This window comes from Vicugna pacos, chromosome 6 (assembly GCF_048564905.1).
Source record: "Vicugna pacos chromosome 6, VicPac4, whole genome shotgun sequence".
Taxonomy (NCBI): Eukaryota; Metazoa; Chordata; class Mammalia; order Artiodactyla; family Camelidae; genus Vicugna; species Vicugna pacos.
Genome location: NC_132992.1, coordinates 495,462 through 518,746, shown reverse-complemented (window position 1 = coordinate 518,746; position 23,285 = coordinate 495,462). Strand labels below are relative to the sequence as shown.

The following is a 23,285-nucleotide window of genomic DNA, read 5'->3' as shown; positions in this document are numbered from 1 at the left end:
CAGAGCTCTTTGACTTTGTTTTTGTTTTTTTTTTTTTTAGCTATAGAAATATCTCACATATATAATGTGTACGCCGACTTATAAAGAGACAAAAGCTAGAGATCTCATACCTTCACTTTAAAACTTACCTATGAGATAGGGATAATAATAGTTGGAGTAAGCTGAATTTGCTTGCTCAGATCACTAAGGCTTACTATGTATGAAAGAGACATTAAAGATTTCTTGACAATGTATGAAGGACCCGTCAGAGTTCTCAGTTTTAAAATGCAAAAAATTTCTTTGGCCTAAAGTTTTATCTCGTTGAGCTAATTAGGCTCACCCCTAGGTCACTGCTGTATTTACATTTCTGATATGCAAGACAAAGACACACGCGTCCAGTTCTCCAGAGAACTGCTCTGTCACCCAGTCCCAATTGCATCTCCTTAATTTGCTTTTTTGTATCAGTGTGAAGAGCTGTAAACAAAGAATTCCATGTATTAAAACTTTAAAGTTTACTTTATCTTGTCTTCCAAAGCTTGCATAAGGCATTAAGTAAGTTCTCTTTCCCTTGTTATAAGTTAAACTCAGGGTAAAACTCTTATTATATTTTTTATTAGCCACTGAATACTAGTTTTAAGTTTTACGTTATATTGGACGGCTCATGTAACTCTATTGGTTTCCTTTACTTTGTACACTCAATATTTTCAGAGGGACAGACATGTGCCCAGCCTTATAATACCAAAAAGGTGAATCGGTTTTCCATTGAAACATATTTATCCCACAACATAATTAAGTAAAAGGTTTATATAAATCTGATTTAAATATACCAATTTTAGAAACTTTTACCTCAAATTTATTAAAACTTATACCTTTAATTTTAATATTTATTAGGTTTAATGAATAATTTTTATTTCTAGAAGGAGTGCCAGAAGCCTTTCTTTTGTTTGTTTTTGTGCATTGTATCTAATTTTATAGAAAACTCTCTGGGATCCCCAAGTTTGAGCCAAAGAGCTTACACCCTTCCCAATTTTTAATATGATTAATTGGTCTGTTGTCCCAATCATTGATGAAGTATCTCAGTATATAAATATATATATATATATATATATGTATATTTTAGCCCTATACATACATACATATTAAACTGTGGTAAATAAAACAGACTTGTTTGAACTTGAATGTTGGGGGGCAGTAGGTGATCTCTTTGGCCTTTTTTTTAACTTTACGTAGTGTAGTATCAAAATCATGCATCTAAATCCAAAATTGTCCATTTTATTTATCTCATTCAAAATAACAATATAAAAATAATTATCCATTTGGGATAAGCCCCTTACCTTTTTTTTTTATTATTAAGAAAAAATCAAAAGTTTTACAATCTATTTTCCAGTTATTCAACATAATTAACATTAATTGTTCAAAGTTTTTATTAGCATCCCTAAAACCATTGATGGGAAAGGAAAAACACAAATGTAGCTTTTCAAACCAGTTTTTTTTTTTTTAACTAAGTTCTTAGGTTAACCATTAGATATATTTTTCTATCTTTAAACTTGATTTTAATAGGTACCAAGAAAACAGCTGTTTATATTGAGAGCTCTTTCAACTTTCACCAATTTAAAAGTTTTTCCAAATTAAAGGATCCATCATATGGCCATTAATTTATATATATATATCTCTAAACCAAAAAGATGAAGAGGATTTTCCACATGAGGGTGGGGATATTGCCTAAATAAAATTCAAAAGTTTACTCTGCAAAAGCTAAAGGCCTTTGTTGTCCAGGCTGATGCATAAAAGGTTAAGATGGCAAAATGTCTGAAAAATGGTACAATCAAAGGATTGTTGAGAATCCCAATTTACTTGCATGGCCACCATATGTGCACAATACTTGTACCTTTTGCATGACAGAGTCCAAGATTTCCTTTAAAAAAAAGGAAACACATACATACATACATACACACACATAAAATACCCAGAGAAATATAAAACGTTTATATTACAAGGACACAGGAAGAGAAATCCAAGTTCCCCCTAAAGGGGATTTTGTTTTTATGAGTTCAGAATTCCAAAAAATGTTTTTATCAGGCCTGGTTAGTTACTTTCAGAGTGAGATTTTTTTTTCTAGTTCCCAATTAAAGTTATAAGTTTTCTACGTATATAAACCTGGCTGTGATAATAGTTGGAGGCTGGCAATCTGTTATTTCTTTTTCTTTTCATTCCTTTTCTTTTTTTTTTTTGAAAGTTCTATGCCCCATTCTAAGGCCAGGTTGTCATAATAAAATTGCTAGTAAGATTTCCCATAGGGACAACTCTGTGGCATGATGTCTTTGCCTCTACCACTCCTTCAAGTTTCTTTCTCACCCAAGAAAGCTGTTATCAGCCAGGAAGAGGGTCCCATTTTTGGAATTGAAAGGTTGTTCATAAGACTTTTACTTTTATCCTGAAAAATTCAATGCAGGTAACCAAATTGAAGAAAGCATTAGACCAGCCTCTTACCTAAACACCCAGTCCTGACCCCAGTGTCTTTCAGCTTGGACCCACTCAGGACGTCTCCACTGGGTGAGTATTTTCCAGGTATATTTCCACCAGCTCCACATCGGGCGTCTCTTCAAGGTGGGTATTTCCTGTTACCTTTCAACAAGGCCCCACCCAGCATGTCTCCACTGGGTGGGTAATTCCCCCCACTCTCTTTCAACTGGGGGGCCAGGTACCTGGATACACTGCCAAATAAAACTCAGGACCATCAATCAATATGGGAGATCCGAGAACCAGGACAGACTCACTCAAATTCATCTGGACTCCCCGAGGAGGCAGATGGGCACAAAGGGCCACTGATGGTACCAAGGCTCCGGTTACTCGGAGAGTCCAGGTGGAGAGAAGTCTGCTCTGGGTCCCTTCATGGTGGTCAAAACTGTTGACTGAAATACATGTTCAGCCTAAAAGTTTATAGTTAAGTTTTATTTGGTGGGAGGACTCTAGCCGGGATGACAGCCACTCAGATCACTCTGACGGACTGCTCAGAAGAGGTTGAGAAGAGCTAGGATATATAGGAGCTTTACAACAGAGACCAGGTAGTTGGAACAATAAAAGATTGCTTGTTATCTAAAGAAAGCCAGTTATCTCAAGTTCAAGAATTTAGTGCTTTTCAATATATGGGAGGAAGCAAACATTTGGGCTCACTGAATATATTCTTTAGACAAGCACCTAGCTATCTAAGGCCAGTAATCTGTCCTTTCTTATTCTGAGTCTGCTCAGAGGGCACCATTGTGAGTGGCTGCAGGCCTGTCTTCCCTGTGGGGTGGCGGCAGTGCTGATGACTTGGTTTCAGCATTCTTTGTTTAGTGACATGGTTGCAGTATTTTCATTCACATTGTAGCATTTTTGTTCACAGGAAATTATGATATTACACTGATTATGGATAATCTGGAAACTTGGAAAGGAACCGAGATGGAATTTCTACAGGTACCTTTTACTTTAATAAGACGTGTGCAAACGTAAACACGGAGGAAGCATACAAAAGGATTCAGTGGTGAATGGGAAGGGTTTCTGCACGTTACAGGAGAAGGCAAGGCAGAATTCCTCTTCTTTGTGGGCAGGGACGTGAGTCCAACTTTTCTTTCTGAAGTGCTTTCTGAGAAGTGTTTATGGTTATTAACCAACATTGACAAATGGTGGCACACATTGCATTTAAGAGCTGGTCGGCTTCAAACTTCGGTATTGGACAGGTGGAATTCATAGGAAAGTGGTCAGGTGGATGGGATAGAGATGGAGCGAAGGCCTGGGCCCAGATTCTGGTTTAAATCGCCATTTCCTCACCATTGGGCCTTGGTCTAGAATGTAAACTCTCTTAACCTGTTGGAGAATCTGTGAAATGGGCATGATAATATTCGTTTCTTCCTGGGAATTTTGTATGTTCTAAAGAGTATTATAGCACTCATGAAGCACTTAAAACACTGGAACTTAGCAGTGTACAATTTGTGCGGCCACGACGCTTGGCCTGTGTCAGAGCCGTAAAGGCTGTATTTGTCTGTTGAGGATGCACTGGTAGCCCCTTGGCTAGGTTGTGAATTCGGTGATTTACTTTAATCCTTGTAAATCTGTGTGCCATGGACAGTTATTTTCATGGACAGATGAGGAATCTCAGGGTAAAGAAGACTGTGTAATTTGCCCAAAGTCAGACCATAATATTGGGTTCAGGGGCCTCGGTTCAGCATGGTCCCCTGGGCCTTCTGCCCTCTCCGTTCAGCACCAGAGCCAGATGTGGGATCGGCTGTTTCACAGCCCAGAATATCCGGCAGGCCGCAAGACACACCTGGCCCTGTGCTGCTTGAGGAAAAACTCTGGAGGAAAGGCAGTTACAAAAGGGATAAACATAAAAAGAGACGACAGCAAACTGTGATCAGCTCTGAGAAAGGAAGGAACAGGCCTCGCTGTGTAGAGCTGGGAACTTTCCCTTCGGGGCTACTCTGGGGGCGTTCATCTCAGCTAAACAAGCTCTGCTGCTGCACCAAGGCAGGAAGGCAGGGCACGTGTGGCCAGGTAGACAGGGCCTCAATGTTCGTACTCATTCCTCATTAAGCGGCAGCTGTCTCGGGCAATTACCTAGTAAACAGATGTCGGCCATAATCACCACGCACTTTACTTGGTAGTTTTATTGGCCCCACCTTTGAGATGAGGTCATTGAAGCTGCGGAGTTTGCTGCATGCCCTTTTATATCATGGAAATACCCCCACTGGTCTTTCAACCTAGACTGGTGTGGCTGTCATGCCCAGCCTTGTGAATGGCATCGTGTAGCTTCTCCCAAGTGGCCCAAATGACTGACATTGATATGCTTAATTCGTAGGAAATAGTATGTGACAATAAGAGAAAAAGGTAGTAAGAAATTGTTTGGAAAACTAGAAAAAAACCTATTCTTCCCCAGCTGGGGGAGTGTGCCCTGTATCACTCACCCCACTCAATGTCTGTCACCTCCTCCCTGCCGACTCCGTGTCCAGGAGCCACTCTGAGCCTTTGAGGAACATTTTGCCTCATGACACTTTTGACTAGGACCTGCGAATTCTCTGTCCCTGATTAACTCTCTCTTCAAAGCCATTTAGTTTTTTGCAGGCTCCTCCGCTCAGAAGTAAGAATAGCCTCTTTAAATTTCTTGATGCAGCTCCTTAATGAAGATCTTGCGTAGGAAACCTAGTCAAAACCTGGGAGGTATGCACACAGTGACTGCAAACTCAGCACTTTGTGAAGTTCAGAATCAGAGGGGTGGGTGACTCAGGAAAGGCTTTTTTAAGGTAACAAGGGGAAAGTGCAAGGACGCAAGCTGTGTGAGAAAGAAACATCCTGGTCCCAACCAGCAAGGCACCTTCGTTCAGGATGGAGTTTGGCGAGTGCAGATTTCTCACAAAGAAAGAAGTGGTGAGATGGGAGGGAGGACAGTTGGATACTTTATTGGGGAGGAAAAAAGTGGGCTGAACATTTACTGGTTGAACAAGAGGATTGTGACATGATGTGCTTGTATTTTGGAGAGAAGGGTTTTGTGGGGACAGGCCTAGGAGTACGCTGTCAAGCTGGGGAGTCAGCACAACAGAGAAACACAGAGAAACGGGCAGACGCCAAGGCCCATGTTGGGGGAGAGGCTGGCCGCCAGTTGGAGCTCTGGAGGCTGCTTCTGTCCCTTAGCTGGGGCTTCAGACTTCCCTTCACAGCCCAGTCCTGTTGATACAAGAATAAAAAACGTGGGGCATGAGAAGGGCTGTGTCCCATGCTTTGGTTGAGCCCCTGAGATGTGCCCAATCGGATTTTGTTCCTTGGCTTCGTGCAGTAAAAAATTCAAGAGCAAGCCAGTGTTGATTAAAGGTAGATTTATTCAGAGAGATACATTGAAATGCAAGAGAAACGTCACGAGGTGTGGGGGTTTGATGCACAGATTAAAAGTAGGTACACACTCCACAGACAGATTGTGGGTCTTCTCCGAAGAGGGTGAGAGAGTGGTGACCGCGAGGTGACGCTGTGTTGCTTGTTTTCTTGGGCTTGGTGGTTTCATATGCTAATAAGTAGAAGGACCAGCCTTAGAGCAAGGGGTTGGGATTCCCAGGGAGTTGGCCATTTCCCACCCTGTGACATTTTGTGGCTAGCCTTTGGACTGCCATGGTGCCTGGGGCATGTTATTCACCATGTTACTATTACAATGGGTGTTTACTGAATCTCAAGCTCTGCTAGAAGTTAAATCTCTTCATCCTGAGCCTCAAGGCCTATTGGGGGTTGAATTCTTCACCATTTTGGTGTTAAATGCTGTGGCCTTACTTAAATGGCTGTGCTCTGCCCCCTTCCATCCTGTCTCACTGTGTTGACACAGAGACAGCAAAGGCCGGGCCCTGCCTGTGCTCCTGCATTTAACAGCAGGATGGGTGGGGTGGGCTTATGATGACTCTGAGTGGTGAGAAGGATGTTTCAGATTTTCCCACATGAGACATGGGGACCTGACAGCAGCTACCGCAGATTTATCTCACGGGCATTATTGCTTGTGTTGTTATGGAAACAACAGGCCAGCCAAGAAAGAGGCACCACTCAGAGGGTGGGAGTACTGAGATTTATTACGCTGGCGGGCTCAGACGGGCTTCTGTTCTGAAGCTCTGAGCACCTCCAAGACCTGCACATGAAGTTTTATAGGGTTAATTACAAGTATGGTGCTCTTAGCCAATAAGGCTCAAACAACAAAAAGGAACGAATCAGTACACTGAAGCTTATCAACTTGGAACAGATCACGTTATTGACAATTGTTGACCTTGGATTTACCAGTAAGCTTATTAACCCAGTAAACTGACACTAAACTTCAGGTTTACCAGGTAGCCCAGCAAAACTTAGATCAGTAAACCGACACTTATCACACTTAGATTTGTGACTTAGCTTGTTAGACCAGCTGGGCTTTTTCTTCACAGTGTCACTTATCTTTTCTATTTTTCTTTTTTACTTTTTTTAAGTATTTAATCCAAATTTAATATCAGGGTTTTTTGGGAAAGAAATTTCTCTTTTTCTTTTCTTTGGGGCTGTTTTGGCGGGGAGTTAATTAGATGTATTTATCTGTTAGTGGAGGCCCTGGGGCTTAAATCCAGCACCCCTTGCACGCTAAGCACAAGCTCTACCTCCAGCCCCATCATCTTTTTCTTTTTACTTTAGCTGCCAAGAATCTTACAGCTGAATTCCTAGTCTACCTTTAACATTTGCCCTGACTTCATGGAATCCATTTTTATGAGTTTATCTCCCCAAGGTTTCATTTAACTATTGAATCTAAATTTTCTCTTCACTCTCAGTTTTGCCTTTTTGTTGTTTTGGTTGTTAAGCTGTGTTTAAAAAAATTGTTTAAATTCTCTTTATGCAAGAGTCTGAATGTAAATAAATATGTAAACCAACAGCACAATAAAATGCTTTTACATTTTCTAAGCTGTTTAGTAGTTACTTAAAAACCGAATTGAATATTAAAGTGACAACATTTTAAAATTATTTTTTAATTTTTTATAAAGTTATAGCTGAGTTAAAATATGATAGTAGTTTCAGGTGTGCAATAGATGCTCCATTTATGGTTACTCTAAAACATTGCTGTATTCCCTGTGTTGTATGATATATCCCTCTAGCGTATTTACATTACATGTTGCAGTTTGTATAAGAAATTTGGGTAACGCAGAGTCTGGGACGTGGCTGTGTATGACCCAGGTTCACGCTCACCCTGCCTGTCAGAGCTCAGGCCCTCACTACTGTCTGCAGGGGAGCGAGTGGAGGCAGCTCTCATCAGCGCTGGCACCACCCTCTGAGTGGCAGTGACAGCAGTGATTGTGTGTGGACGTGAAAATTGTTGTTCCAAGAGGTTTACGTGCGTTTCTGCATTTAATAATTAAAGCCCTCCTGTGAGGAAGCGTTTTAAGTTTTTAAAGTATAATACATTTTATTTTGATATTGATAGATTTCAAACCTCCAGAAAATTTACAGGAGTAGTACAATAAACGCTTAGATACAGTTCACCTTAAAGGTCATTATTTGGCTTTTTGTGTCTGGCTTATTTTAGCATAACGTTTCGAGGTTCTTCCATATTGTAGCCTGAATCAGTACTTTATTCTTTTTGTTTGATAGTATTTTTTTTCTTTGTTTTCGTTTTTGGTCTATTTAAATATGTTTTCATTGAAGTCTAGTCAGTTTATAATGTTGTGTCAGTTTCTTGTGTACAGCACAAACACTTCAGTTAAATAGGAACATACATGTATTCATTTTCATACTCTTTTTAATCATACGTTACTATAAGATATTAAATATATTCTCCTGTGCTATACAGTATAAACTTGCTGTTTATTCTTTACATACTCAGTATCTGCAAATCTTGAACTCCCAATTTATTCCTTCCCACACCCTCTCCCATCTGGTAACCATTGTTTGGTTTCTATGACTCTGTGTCTGTTTCTGTTCTGTAGATAAGTTTATCTTTTTGTTTCTTTTTTTTTTTTTAAGATTCCACATGTGAGCGATCTCATATGGTATTTTTCTTTCTCTTTCTGGCTTACTTCACTTAGAATGACATTCTCCATGTCCATTGATGTTGCTACAAATGGCATTATTTTATTATTATTTTATGTCTGAATAATAGTCTATTGGACAAATATGCTACATCCTCTTTATCCAGTCATCTGTCAGTGGACATTTAGGTTGTTTCCATATCTTGCTATTGTAAATAGTGCTGCTGTGAATATTGGGGTGTAGGCGTCTTTTTGAATTAGGGTTCCTTCTAGATATATGCCCAGGTGTGGGATTGCTGGTTCATATGGGAGGTCAATTTTTTGCCTTTAGAGGAACCTCTATACAGTTTTCCACAATGGCTCCACCAAACTGCATTCCCACCACAGTGTAGGAGTGTTCACAATTCTCCGCAGCCTCTCCAGTATTTGTTGTCTGTGAACTTCTGAATGATGGCTATTCTGACTGGTTAGAGGTGATACTTGATTGCAGTTTTGATTTGTATTTCTCTGAGAATGATATTGAACATTTTTTCATGTGCCTACTGGCCATTTGTACGTCTTCATTGGAGAAATGTTTCTTTAGGACTTCTGCCCATTTTTGAATTGAATTGTTTGTTTTTCTTTCTTATTAAGTGTAAAAGCTGTTTACATATTCTGGGAATTAAGCCCCTATCAGTTTCATTTATTGCAAATATTTTCTCCCATTCCATAGGTTGGTTGTCTTTTTGTTTTGCTTACTCTTTCCTTAGCTGTGAAAAAGTTTGTAAGTTTAATTTGATCCCACTTGTATATTTTTGTTTGATTTTCTATTGCTTGAGTAGACTGCTCTAGGAGAACATTACATAGATGTATGTCAGATGTTTTGCCTATGGTTGCTTCTAAGAGGTTTATAGTGTCTTGTCTGCATGGTTAAGTCTTTAACACATTTTGAATTCATATTTGTGTATGCTGTGAGGGAGTAGTCTAACTTCAATGATTTACATACAGCTATTCAGTTTTCCCTACACCATTTGCTGAAGAGGCTTCCTTTACTCCATTGTATGTTCTCACCTCCTTTGGCAAAGTTTCAATGACTAAAAGTTTGTGGGCCTATTCTTGGTAATTTTGTTTATCCGTTCATTGATGGATGGATATTGTTAGTAACTTTTGGCTACTCTGAATGATACTGCTATGAATATTGATGTGAAATTTTTTATGAGAATTTGTTTTCATTCTGTTGGCTGTACATTTGGCCCGCCATACCTGTAGTTTCCACTACATGGATCCAGATGGCTGATTGTAAAGGGACTCAAACATCCTTGGATTATGGTTTCCAGGGTGTGGGGTTCCTGAAACCAACCCCCCGAGGATACTGATGGATGACTCTATATGTAGGAGTGGAATTGCTGAACCATATAACTCTAAGCTTTTGAGGAAATACCAGACTTCTCCAAAGAAGCTGCACCATTGTCCCTTTCCTCTGGCCGCAAATGAGGTTTCTCTGCCTCCTGAATGACATTTGTTATTGTCCGTGTTTTGGTTATAACCATCCTAGTGGGTGTAAAATGAGATCTCATTTTAATTTTGATTTGGCTAGTGATGCTGAGCATCATTTCATATGCTTATTGGCCATTTGTATATCTATTTAAATTCGTGGTTAATTTAAAATTTGGGTCTATTTTCTTGTATTGTTCAGTTGTAAGCATTTGGTATATATCCTGGATGCTGCTCTCTTAGTAGATACATGCTTTGCAAAATTTTTCTTCTATTCTGCACATTGTCCTTTCACTATATTTTTTTTAAACTTTAAAACAATTTCTTTACAGGGGTGATAATTAGATGTATTGATTTATTTTATTTTTCTTGCTAAGCACACACTCTCTGACTTGAAATACCCATTTCCCCTGTCATTTCACTTTCTTGACGATGTCCTTTATAAGAAAAGGGTTTTAATTTTGATGAAGTCCAGTTTATCTGCTTTTTTCTTCTATCACTTGTGCTCTTGGTATTGTATCTAGGAAACCAAAGCCTATCCTAGGACCACAAATATTTATGCTGTGTCTTCTTTCAGAAAGTTTATAGGTTTAACTTTTACATTTCTGCCTGTGTTCTATTTTGAATTAATTTTTGTTTGTTATATAAAATATGGGTGTTCAGATTCCAGATTGATTCTTTTGCCTGCAGATACCCAGCTGTCCCTGCACCATTTGTTGAATAGACTATTCTTTAATGGAGTGTTGTTGGCCCCCTTGTGGAAAACTCTCTGTAAATGTAAGTTTTTTCCCCTTGGGTTTTTATTGTGTCTCATAGATTTATTTATCCAAACTTATTCCAGTACCATACTGACTTAGTACTATTGCATTTTATTACCCTTTAAAGTGAGTCCTCCAACTTACTCTTCTTTTTCATGGTTGTTTTGGCTGCCCTTTGCACCTTGAACGTCCATATGAATTTTGGGATCAGTTTTTCAATTTTTACAAAGAAGTCAGCTGGAAATTTGATAGGAATTCCACTGAATATGTAGATCACTTTGAGGAGTCCTAACATTTTTAATAATATTGTCTATGATTCCATGAAATTGGGATGTCTTCCATATATGTAGATCTTTTAAAATTTATTTTGGTGATACTTCAAATATTTCAATGTACGTATCTTGTAAATTTTTGTTAAATGAATCTCTCATTTTGTTTTTAATGCTGTTGTAAATGGAAAGGCTGAGTTTCTTATGGGTGGGACTATATTATCAATCTTCTTATTTCTAGAATCCCTTCACAGCAAATACCCTAGCTATATACTTGCTACATATATCTATCCACAACTATTCCCCGCACCGTGTTATAAGAAACCAAGACCCAAGTTAAGCTACCTGAACCCCTATATGGAAGTGAGAAATGAGACCCTTGGGTGGGGTTTTTGCAGATGATACTGAGAGCTTATTCAGGATGGCTTCTTCTTAATTTCTTTTAAGCAACCCTTTCGTTGTATTTAGTCAGATACATTAAGAACATTCCCTTTTGATGTGCGGAGTAGCTAAGACTAAAGTTTTCAAACAATTTCTAGTTAGAATGTTGTACTTGAAACCTAATTTGCATCAATCTTTGAAGATTTATGTTTCAGGAGCTTTGACTAAAGAACACCTGTCTTTATTCAATAACGACAACTAAATGCTCAGCAACATGTAAGAGTTTGAGCAAACTGTCCCCGCCCCGTACTGCTGGGTGGCTGCAGCTGTAACTGGAGTCCGCGCTTACCTCTCCTAGTACCCTTGTGCTGATCTGCTCAAAGGGGTTCGTCTAAAATTTTGTCAGTTGTCTGTTGGACAAAGTCATAAAACATTGATTGAAAGTTGCTAGAATGCAATATATTCTTATTAATATTAAGTAAGCACATATTGAGTGCTTACTGTATGATGGAATTGTCCCTCAGCCTCACATGAATATTATTTCTCTTAAAACCTCACATATTTCCCTGTTATTCTCACTTTACTGATAAGGAGACTGAGAATTAGGTCTTCTCTCTTTTGGTGGGGGCTCATTATCAATGATAGGAAGTTGTAAGGAAAAAGATATTGATTCATCCTGAGAAAACATTTTTCTGAGTGTCAGCAATGAAGAAGATGAACACTGAAGAAGGTGTTCATTGTTCGAGTGAGACAAGCCCTTGGTTGTACGGAGTCAGCATCCCTGTCCTGGACACGGCACGGGTAGAGCTGCGTGGTGGGTGAGGCGGCGCGGCCGCGCAGGGAATGCGGATGCTGAGCCGTTGGGCTGTGCTCAGGCCAGGTGGGGCTTTCTCCTAAGGGCAGTGGACTGTCATTGACAGATTTTAAGTAGGGGAGTGGGGTGCTCTCGTAGTTCACTTTTGTCTCATAGAATGCTTGGAAACATTTAGAAGGCTCGGCAGGAGATGATGTGATGAGTCATAGTAGAGTGGCTGCGAGGTGTAGCAGTGTTCAATTTTCAAGTGGTTTTCAGGCCCAGGCTTGTGGCTCAGCAGCCGTGTCACTTTGGATGACGCACTCAAGGAAGTGAAACAATTTATCTAATCAATTGAAGCAGTGATATACCCAATTCCCAGGACTGTTGTGGAGATCCAGTGAGATGACGTGTGCACAGTATGCAGCGCGGTCTCCAGCACAGTGTCAGTGCTGAGTGAGTGCCAGTGAGTACCAGGTAGGTCAGGTGAGGGTATTGGGACTTGGTGACTGAGGATATCTGGGCCCTGAAGGAGGAGTCCATTCACATCTGTGAGTGATGGGACTGAGTTGGGAGAGGCAGGGAGATCTTACCCCCCGACCAGGTGCCCTGGGCGGGATGGCTATGGGAGGAGCACCATGAAGTCAACTCTTTGCAGGTGGAGTTGGAGGTGACCTTGAGACATCTAAGTGCATTGTCACGAGCTGAAAGAGGAAGTCTGGGCCCAGGCTGTGCATTTTCCTATAATCTCAACACTTGAGGACGCCGAAGTATTGATCACTGAACTTGAAATCATACTTTACAGGAGAAATGAATATTAGTATCACCTCTGTCATCAAAGCTCACGTCTATTTATTCATCAATCACGTTGCTAACTGGGTACTTACAGAGCTCACTTCACCGTCCTCCCCGTGGGCTCAGGCTCCACAGAAAATAGCTGATGAGTCTCCATCTTTTCCAGAAGAAGACACATTTAGCTTGTAGGCTTCTGTACCTCACCAGACTTAAGATATTAGTTTGTTGGTTTAATTGTATTTTCTGTTGGCCATGTCCTGACAGGAGAGAAATTTTACCTCATCGTCATGTTTCAATTAGCTGTTACTGAGAATTGCTGTTCTGATACATAGTGTATGTATTTTATTAACTTTGTAGAGTAGTTATCATTTTTCTGTCTTTGCCCTTTAATTTTGTTTGCCCTTTCAATGTTCTATCCTATTTGGGGCCTTATTTTTTTTTAATTAAAAAATGTCTGTTAACAGTTAAGAAAACAAGCAAAGAAAAAATGCCCATGAGAGCTAAATTTAGAAAATGTCTAGTGTGTTTTCTGTCTCAGCAATGGAGGGTTCTAGAAACTCGTGGAAACCTTCATTACACAAGTTCTTTAAAATGCTGATTAAGAAATAAAACCTTCCTTCTTCATCTTTCAAGCTGCACAACTAATAGTCAAAGTGAGGGGAAATTTTCAGAAGCCAAGACAAACGAGAAAGCAGGGGTTCTGGGAGATACACGAGCCTTAGAAGCCCTGGGGTGCTGGTTGGCTCCTAAACTGATTTTCAGTTGCCTTGACAGGAGGGCAGGGGGTGAGCCCCAGGCCTCTCACAATAGGAGTTGGATGGGTGATCGTATTATGGGCCAAGCCCATCCCGAGAATCTTGGTTTACTAAAGGGTGAAATTGGAAAAAAAATTCCTCAAGGCAAGAAAGTAAGGAAACTCAATTTTGTTGGAAGAGGGGAAAAATAACAAATCCAAAGTAAGGATATAGGTTAAAGCTGTTCTGGCATGAGAGTGACCACAAACTCCTGGCAGAAAATCACAGCTTCTCCTTGATTGATAAGTTGTGTTTTGAATGAATCAGTGAACAGCCATTCCGAAAAAGGCCTCCAGAGTCTTGTGGATCAAGATACTGGACAGCAAACACCTCTCTTCCAAGGTCTCATTCAAATAACCAGAAAGCTTTTAAAGGAAAGTAGCAATAATCATAGTTCTATTTATTGACATTACTATATGCTAGGAATTCAGAGGTGACTATGCAGTTGTCTCCTCTTTTATGGACCTTACTTTCTCTTTGGGGAGACAAAATGACATAGTTGGTTAGCTTGGTGGAGGGAGGTGTTAGTCTTTTGCAATTAGCCAGGAGAAGAGATTAAGAAAACAGTGAAGGGTGGGTGAACTTTTTAGCTGAGGACGGTCTTGTTCTGCTGGCTTTTAATTGCTGGCTCAATGAGCTGTCACTGGAGGGAATTGATCTTACGGAGGATGGACTTAGCTCAGGGCTCTTTGGAATGGACAAGTGAACCCGGAGAAAGACAGACAAATCTGTGCAGACATTAAAGTTCACTTGAACGTGCTCCATCCCTGAGCCAAAGATAGGACAAATATGCAGCACTTCTTGAGGAGAGAGGAGTGGTTTTTAAGGTTCTCCAAGAATAAATCCCAGGGAACCGAGATGGCCAGTTGTCAAACTGAGACTTTGCACTTTGGACGGTGTACTCAGCAAGGGTATTGGCCTTTTATATGTTTCCATTTCTCTTTAATACATGTCTGTTGATGAGGACGTGGGCCCAAATGTTTGACACCTTGTCGAAGCGACTTTGGATACCTGCCTAGAAGTATGGGCACAGTTGCGGCTGCATCATACATCTTGCAGCCCATCCCTTTCCCCGGCTCCGTGATCACGGCAGAGTGATTCCTTGTTGACCTGTCCATCTCCTCTATGACATCATAACCCATGAAAAGACCAGAGTATATTAACTTGTCTTTGTTAAAATCAAAGGAACAGATCAAATATGGAGACAGATTTGTTCTTTCCTAGTTCAGTAGTGCCATGGAGAAGGCAGATTGGGCAGCTTTTTGTAGTGTCCTGGAGGCTTTCTCTCTCAGCTTCTGGGCGCCTCTGTTGAAAACCCTTCATAGCTATCTGGCCTGCTGGAAAAGCACTCTGCCTGTTTTGCCCTGAAGATGTGTTCTGTTTATAACTCATCTCTTCTCCTTGGAAAACAACTCAATAAAAACCCAGTTGGTTTTCCACCAGCCATGGGCAGGGGTGAGGTATACCATGTTATTATTTCATAAAATAAAAGTAATAATAGTAATAGTAATAGTAATAATAATAATAATAATAATAATAATAATAAAAGTCTTAAAACAGGAATGAGCACATTGTGGAGAGTCAATAAATGCTTTCTGGCTTAAATCAAAAGTGATGACTCAGTGATTCCATGGCTACTGTATTTGCTAAGCTAGATACTCCTTTGCTCCATTACACATTTTTCTAACTGAAAAAGAAATACAAGCAAATGGTTAAAAAAAAAAAAAACTCAAATAGAGCACAAAATACACAAGTGAAAGAAGTTTTCCCTCATCCTCTGTTCTTTCAGCCCTCTCTGGAGATGCCACTGTTTACTATCCTTTGGGTGCTTTTCCAGGTATGCTTTGCACATTCCCACCTATGTGTGTAAATTCCTTTAAACTTTTACTTATTTTTAACTTAAAGTGATTTAAATCCTCAAGTGGCTTCTGCCCGGGTAATAAAACAGAACAAATCTGACCCCATATTAGATCTGTTCCTTTGAATTTAACCCTATGCTCTGTCTCCTAGGCTTCATTTTGCTTCTAAAACAATGTTGCCTAGAGCCTGAAATATACAGAAGAGCCTATTCTGAAGGCTCTGACCTTTAAGAATATTTAACACTTTTTCATTCATTAAAAGATAACAAATTGCAGAAGAGAAAATAAAGTTTGTTTTGTTGGAGGTTGACAGGTATCTGACCCAGGCAGATAGCTGCAAGAACAAAGGATTCTAACAAGAAGGGATTCCTACACTAAGAAGTTTGTAACAACCAAGCACGTAGGAAAGGATCCTGAATTGTGACTTGGGGAGATGGTTTTCCAGGACATTAGTTTGCCATCTAAGTCTACAGAAACTTGCTATTCCATGCCCCAACATCTGGTCTCCCAACTTACTGGCCTGTTCTGCACTGAGGAGAATGAATTTGGACATGGTAACACTCCTATCTACCTTGAAAGCTGGGCACTGGAGCTGAGTGTTATGGAAACAGGCCAGCCAAGAAACAAGCACGAATCGCAGTGTTGGAGTACTCAGAATTATTATGCCGGCGGGCTCAGAGGGGCTTCTGCTCCGAAGTTCTGAGCACCTCCAAGACGTGCACATGAGGTTTTAAAGGCTTAATTACAAGTAAGGGGGTATTAGCCAATAAGGCTCAAACAACAAAAAGCAAGGAATCAGTACACTGGAGCTTATCAATTTGTAATAGATCAAGTTACTGACACTTGTTGAGCTTGGATTTACGAGTTAGGTTGTAAGCCCAATAAACTGACAATAAACTTCAGATTTACGAGTTAACCCAGCAGAATTTAGATCAGTAAACTGACACTTATCACACTTAGATTTGTGACTTAGCTTGTTAGCCCAGCTGGACTTTTCCTTCACATGAGGACAGCTCTCCCACACCCAGGGAACTACTGTGAGCCCTTGATGTTTCCACTAGGGTGGGGTGTGGTTTATCCAGGAGGGATGGGGACTCTGCACCAACACTCAGGCAGTCTGCTCTGTCTGGGGCTCTGATCTTGTACCACCCCGCTCCCCGCCAGCCCAACACCGGGGACAGTGGAGCTAAGGCAGAGATCGTGCCTGCCTGTTTCCCAGCGTGTAAAAGGGGAATATGTACTCTTCCCAAGGTAGTTCTGAGTGACAACACCTGCGGGTGCTTGGTTCCCAGAGCAAAAGGAAACCTACCTCCCCGTGGGGGCAACGGGTGTGATACCCGTAGCTGTTCTGCAGAAGCATCGGATGGAGGGCTGGATCAGGGAGGTAAAACTTGAGCTGCGGGCATTGAAGGGTTACAGAAGGGTACAGAGGCAGGTTTGCTGCCTCCTTCGGGGTGCCCCAGAGGTAAAGCTTTTTCTCTCCAACTCCGCTACGACCCTCCCCTCTCCAGATTCCTCCCTTCTCTCTGCTCCTCCTGTCCATCTGTCTCCCCCCACTTTTACCCTCCTCTCCACCCGCTCTCATCTTCTCCCTCCCTCGCTGTCCCACCTTCTCTCACAGAACCAAGAGCCGATCGCTGGCCCTCCTGCGCATGCGCAGTCGGTGCTATCTGGTCTGCTGGTTGGAAGCTCCATCTCCAAGCCAGGGATCTGCCCAAAGACTTCTCAGCTGTGTCGCCCGGTAGGCCTTTGGCTCCTGCCTGGGGCCGGGGACTCTGGCTGTGGAATTGCAAGTTGGGGGGCCCCCGGGAATGGGGTCAGGAGGCTGCGGGAGGGCGGTCCGCCTGTCACAGCCCCCCAGGGCGCCAGTCAGCCTGTGTTCAGCTGAATTGCTCAGGCCAGACCACTTTGCCCGCGCCACCTGCCCCGGCACCTCGGTCACACCTGTCCAGGGCCAGGTGTGCCCCTGCCGCCTCTCACCCAGCCGGGCTCCCCTCAGTCCGCGGCTGGCGTCCCCTTCCCCTCTCCCACCCGCGAGTCCTCTCCTCCCGGGCTGCCTCTCCTCGGCCGCCGGCCCGTCCCCGCCCCTGGACCGGCTGTGTCCCGGGCGGGCCGGGTCTGCGGACCCGGACCGGGGCGGGCGGCTGGGGCTGGGGCTGGCCTCCGAGCGGGGCTGCAGACAGGGTTTCCACCGCCTCTGCTTTCCCTGCCCCGCGACCCCGGGGCTGCCCTCCTCTCCCTTTCCCGCTCCCCGAGGACCAGATCAGTGGCGTGGGCGCTGCTCCCTGGGCTGGGAGCCTCAGGCTGTAATGCCCAGCTTCTCCAGTTGGAGTCCGGAAAAGGGAGTGTCAGTGCTGAGCGAGCTTCGGTCTCTTCCCTTAGTGTTTCTGCCCCAGGTAAGTACCTTGAACACTTTCAGGTGTTATGATGGCGGTGCTTGTTGATGTCACGTGTTTTTATATTGCGAGGGTTTACAGTGTTGAAAGCAAGGCTTGGTTCACTTAAAAATGAACTGAAGGTATGAGGCTGTGACATCCTCCTTCCTTCCCTCTCCCAGGGTGAAACGTGAGACCGTAGATCTTAAAAAGATAGTTACAGTCTCTAACTAGCCCAGCCCAGCTAGTGTGTTTTAACAGGAACAGCACCACCAGAGGCATTGGAGACCCAGGGACATTGCAGTCCTAAAGAGCTCCTGGCACAGTTTGTTTTGCTTTGGTTTTTTGTTTTTCTTAAATTGTGAGGCAGACTAGTGGTATAAACAGAAAAATAATTGTCAGGAAATATTTTTTCATATAACAGCGTTATTGTGATATAGTTCACACACCATGAAGTCCATCCATTTAAATGGTACAATTCAGCAGGTTTTAGCATATTCACAGTTGTGCAGCCTTTATTATTCCAGAACGTTTTCATCACTTCAGAAAGACCAGTGGACATGAATGATCTATCCACCCCTCCCCAGTGGTGTTTCTAAAGAAGTTTCTTGGCTATTCCTGACCATAAACTAACTTGTTATATTTCATGAAAAATCTGGTAGGAATTCTAAACAGAATTGCAATGAATCTGCCTATGAAAACAGGAAGAATTAATGTCTTTATGGAATAAAATTCTTCTACCCATGAATATATCTGGGACCCTATATTTTCATCTCTCCAGAGCCTGGCCCATGGGAAGTCCTCGCTATTTGTTGGGCTTGTGAATGATGAGATTCTATACATTGTTAGTTGCAACTGTAGCCTTCACAGAAAAGAAAAGTAACCTCAGTGAAGCCAAGTGACTCGTTGAGGGTCAGAAAGAGTGACAGCCAGTGCTGGAATGATCCAGCGGAGTTGGTGCTTGCAACCAGAATTCTCCACCACCTACAGCTAAGGGGATTAGAGTGTTCTTTTATTTTTTCTTAATGGCGTTGATTTTATTTTTACTTATTATATAAAATTATTTTTTTTTGAAGTGTAGTCAATTTACAATGTTAGTTTCAGGTGTATAGCAGAGATTCAGTTATAAACATATGTATATGTATATACATTTGTTTTAGAGTGTTTTTAGGGAAACTCATTACAAGAAATTGAATATAGTTCCCTGTGCTATATAGTAGGTCCTTGTCATTTATTTTATATTTATTAATGTGTATCCATTAATCCTCCCTTTCCTGCCTGCTAACCACAGTTTGCTTTCTATGTCCATGAGTCGATTTCTATCAGCACCGCTTTTGCTAGTAATATATGCTGGTTGACAGTTTTCAGTTTCAGTAATTCCATCTTATCTGTGGGCACTTTTCTTCTGGTGGCCTTTATGTGGTTTGCACACGTGGTAATAGAGATCTGTATTTGGGAGAACTCCAGGCCTCACGTAGTCCCTGGTACGGAGCGTCCACTGAGTTGATGCTTGAACTGGGGAAAAAGCACAGTAAATGTTGGAATTTCCACTATGGTTGAGAATTCCAGGTTTCTATAACCTGTTTAGTCCACCTTAATATTTGGTGCACCCATACTGGGTAATTTGGTGGAATTTCATGGTATGGTGGTGTAGAGACAGGACCTTATATGCTTCTTCTCTTTCCTTTTTCTAACACTCATTCTCCTGGGCCTCCCAGATCCTCCTCCAGAAGTGCCCAGTGCTGGCTTGGTGCTGCAATGAGGCTATATTTGTTAATAAGGCCCTTTCCTCATCTCTTCTGAGCCTCCGTTTCTTTCTCTGCACAATGAGGGCTCAGGCTAGATAAGTGCTTTTCAGTTTCTTTTAAAGCCATGTTTCCTTTGAGAAACAGAAAATGCAAATCTCTTCTCTCAAACCAACCCTTTAGATTTTGCTAATTCCTCCAAGGGGTGACATAGCTCTTTGTGGAAAATTGATGTGATTGTGATTCCAGGTGGCACAGAAAAGACTCTTCAGAGATTTATTGCAGGGAGAGGGCAGGAAAGGGGCTGTATGTCACACTTTCTAGTTTGAGCACTGGAGCAGGGGCTTCGATTTAAATACGGTGTCTGACATGGCCTCTTTCTAATCTTGTACAATGAGATAAAGTTCTCTACCTCTGTTTCTTGATGTGTCAAGTTGGGGTGATAAATTTTTAGGGCTATTTTGAAACATTATACACATAAGTCATTTGTGTCTTGGTAGAAAAAAGACCTGCTAGGGATTCAGGGATTTGTTTAAAAAAAAAATCTTGTCCGTAGCACTCTGTCGGTGTGTATTTTGAAGTTCCTGGAGGGTGAGGGTTGAGTCTAAAGTCCATCGTGGGACAGGTGGCCCATAGTTCTCCGTGCCTGAGATTGCCCCCTCCTCCACAGTCCACTTCCTCAGTCCAGGATGAAGTTCCCTAGTAGATTTACACAGAGATCTTGTGGAAATGGCTTTTCATTTTATTGTTTCATCAAGAAGGGCTGCCATCATGATCTCTGTGGTCAGGTTTTGAAGGGCTGCAATCATGATATCTGGTCAGTGAAGGCTATGCAATTGGGAGTTTCTATTTAATAAAAAAAATTACAAATAGAAAATTAGAACAAGGGTGGTGACAGGGGCTCTTGGTAGTGGGCACCATTAGCTTTCTTAGCTTTAGGTGCAGTGGCCTATTGCCACGAGGACCCGTCCTTGTGCTCTGAAGTTGAAGGGACCAGTGGGTTCAGTGGGAATGTTAACCGAGTGTATCTCATGGGCTGGGAATTGTCCTATTTGTACTGTGTGTTCATTTTTTGAGACAGTGAGCTCACTTAACCTCAATAACCTCTTTAAAAAATTATACTTTTTATTTGAGATGTAATGTAGATTCCCATGTGATTCTAAGAGATTATATGAAAAGGGCCTATGGACACTTTGCCCAGTTTTCCTTAATGGTTCCATCTTGCAATGTTGGGGTACAATTCATTACTGACTCAGTAACAATTTGAGGTTTGTGTTATTGCCCTCATTTCTATTCACGATTAAACTGGGGCTTAGAGAAACACACAGGGTTAGTGTAGAGTCGGGTGGAACGTGGACCTGGGATTTCCAGGTATTACCATTATGATGGTCTGTGGCAGGGAGCAGCATTCACTTTGTTTGTTTATTCATTCATTCAACAAACATTTATTGAGTAACCTCTGTGGGTCAGATGCTTTCTTAGAGTTATCTGATTCTTCAGCAGTACTGAGAATCAGGTAATGTTTTTTTTTTAATCTGAGAAAATTAACTCTGAGAGGTTATAATCCCCCCAAAAGGAAATATGGCTCATAAAGGAGCGATAGTAAATTTGTACAGTCCCTCCTTTTTATGAAGGTGGTACCCTAGGCATTTTACATTTGCAAACTTGTGTAATCCAGATATATTCTTGTAAGTCAAGGAGTTTTTTTTTAATTGAAGTTTATTCAAGTTTACAATGATGTGTCAATTGCAAGGTGTTTTTTGAATTTTTAATTAAAAATTTTTTTTTGAGAAGGATAATTAGGTTTATTTATTTGTTTAATTTTTTAAAATGAGGTACTGGGCTTTGACCCCAGGATCTCGTACATGTTAAGCTTGTGCTCTATCACTGAACTGTACCGTCCTCCCCAAGGAGAGTTTTCTTATCCATTATTCTGCAGCTTAGGAGTTCAAATAAATTGGATAGAAATCCAGATCTTTTGATCTTTATATTTCTTTATATTCTGCTGAAGGGGGTTGGGGAAAGCAGTTCCTTTGTTCATTTATTTATTCAGCATTTTTGAGCAGTGATTTTCCATCAGGGCCTTGCTAGGTGCTTGGAAACAGAAAACAAGAAATGACCCTACACTGCAGGGGCAGGAAGCCTGGACCAAAAGCTGGGTAACGTGATCCGAGCTACGGTAGCCATGTGCAGACTCTGAGGACAAACTGTATCCCCGTATTTGCTTTGGCTTCCCTTGCCTTGTGACTGGTACACACCAGGTCACCGCAACCCAGATGGGCCCACAGCCCACAGCACAGTATGTACCTCGATCTCCTCTCCCCTCTCGGCAGGGCCTGCAACATCAGCATCCCTGACTACGTGCAGTGTGCTGAGGACTATGAGACTCTTCCCATGGTGGTCCAACCCGTGGGGATCATCTCAGAGGAGAATTTCTTTTGCATCTATAAGCGAATCTCCTCGGTGAGCCAGATCAGCCCGTGCGGCTCCCAGTGGGCACTTTGTATCCAGTACAGGCACCACTATGCACCCGAGAATGGGTGGAGCGACTTCCAGACCCACTGCAAGGTCGTGGGCCTTGTCACCATTACCGACTGCCTCTCGGCCAAGGGCTTCGAGAAGCTCCATGTGCAGAGGAGCTGAATGACACCACGCTTAATGACTCTCAGCTCTTTGTCTTTGTGCTGCATGGGGAGGTAGCCGATCAGTCGCTCACCAACGTGGCCTTCAATCTACGAGGACTGCAGGGTGGTGGAGAAGAGGATCGAGGACTTCACAGAGTTACTCCTCATCTTGCCCAAGTCCAAGTAGCTGGATGGGGCCCCCGACAAGTCTGGGGACAAGATCACCCTCCTCTGCATCCCGTTTGAGAAGGAGGACGTCATGGGACTGAAGACAGACAGCAGGTAAGTTTCCCTGTAGGCCAGTCCACCCTGGCTGTGTGCCAGGTTTCTTCCCTACATCCAGAAAGGGATCAGCAAGGAAGAGGATTGTCTTGTAGCCAAGGGGGGAGGGAGGGGCAGCCCGCCGGTTTACAGACATTTAAAAGTGAATCTGCCTTTGTTTCAGAGAGATCCTTTTAGGGTTAGTGTGGACACTTCCTCCTGCTTTTCAGCCAGGACCACTGGTGGGACCCCTGGAGTTGCTGTCCAATAGAGTAGCCACAGTCACTGATGCTAGGAGCACTGGGGAGGAGGCTGGTCTGTGTTGAGATGTGCTGTAGGTCAAATGCACATCAGACGCTGAGGCTTGTCTAGTAAAAGAATATTAACTATCATGTTACTTCCTATATTGATTACATGTCAAAATGTTAGTATTTTAAATACAGTAGATTAAGTAAGATCTGTTCTTAAAATCTGTTTCTAGTATTTGTTTTTTGTTTGTTGGTTTGTTTCTTTGTTTACCGTTTTAAATGTGGCAACTGGGAAACTTTCTTTACATGGCTCTCATTTCATTTTTGTTGGGAATCCTGTCCTGAGACAGTGTCAACCCTTTGTTTATAGATGAGATGCTGAATCCCGAGAGGCAGAACGAGGCGCTGGTTGAGCTGGGGCTGGAGCCAGTGTCTCCTGCCC

General features: G+C 42.1%; 1 protein-coding gene across 1 annotated transcript in view; it reads left to right on the top strand.

Moving 5' to 3' along the window:
- LOC140696738 (uncharacterized) overlaps window positions 1-22,610 on the top strand; it is a 65,355-nt gene extending 42,745 nt beyond the window's left edge. The window contains exon 4 of the mRNA XM_072962168.1: window positions 22,279-22,610. Coding sequence (XP_072818269.1) covers window positions 22,279-22,353 — 75 coding nt within the window. The 3' untranslated portion in view covers window positions 22,354-22,610. The remainder of the gene's footprint in view (window positions 1-22,278) is intronic.
- The last annotated feature ends 675 nt before the right edge of the window (window positions 22,611-23,285 follow it).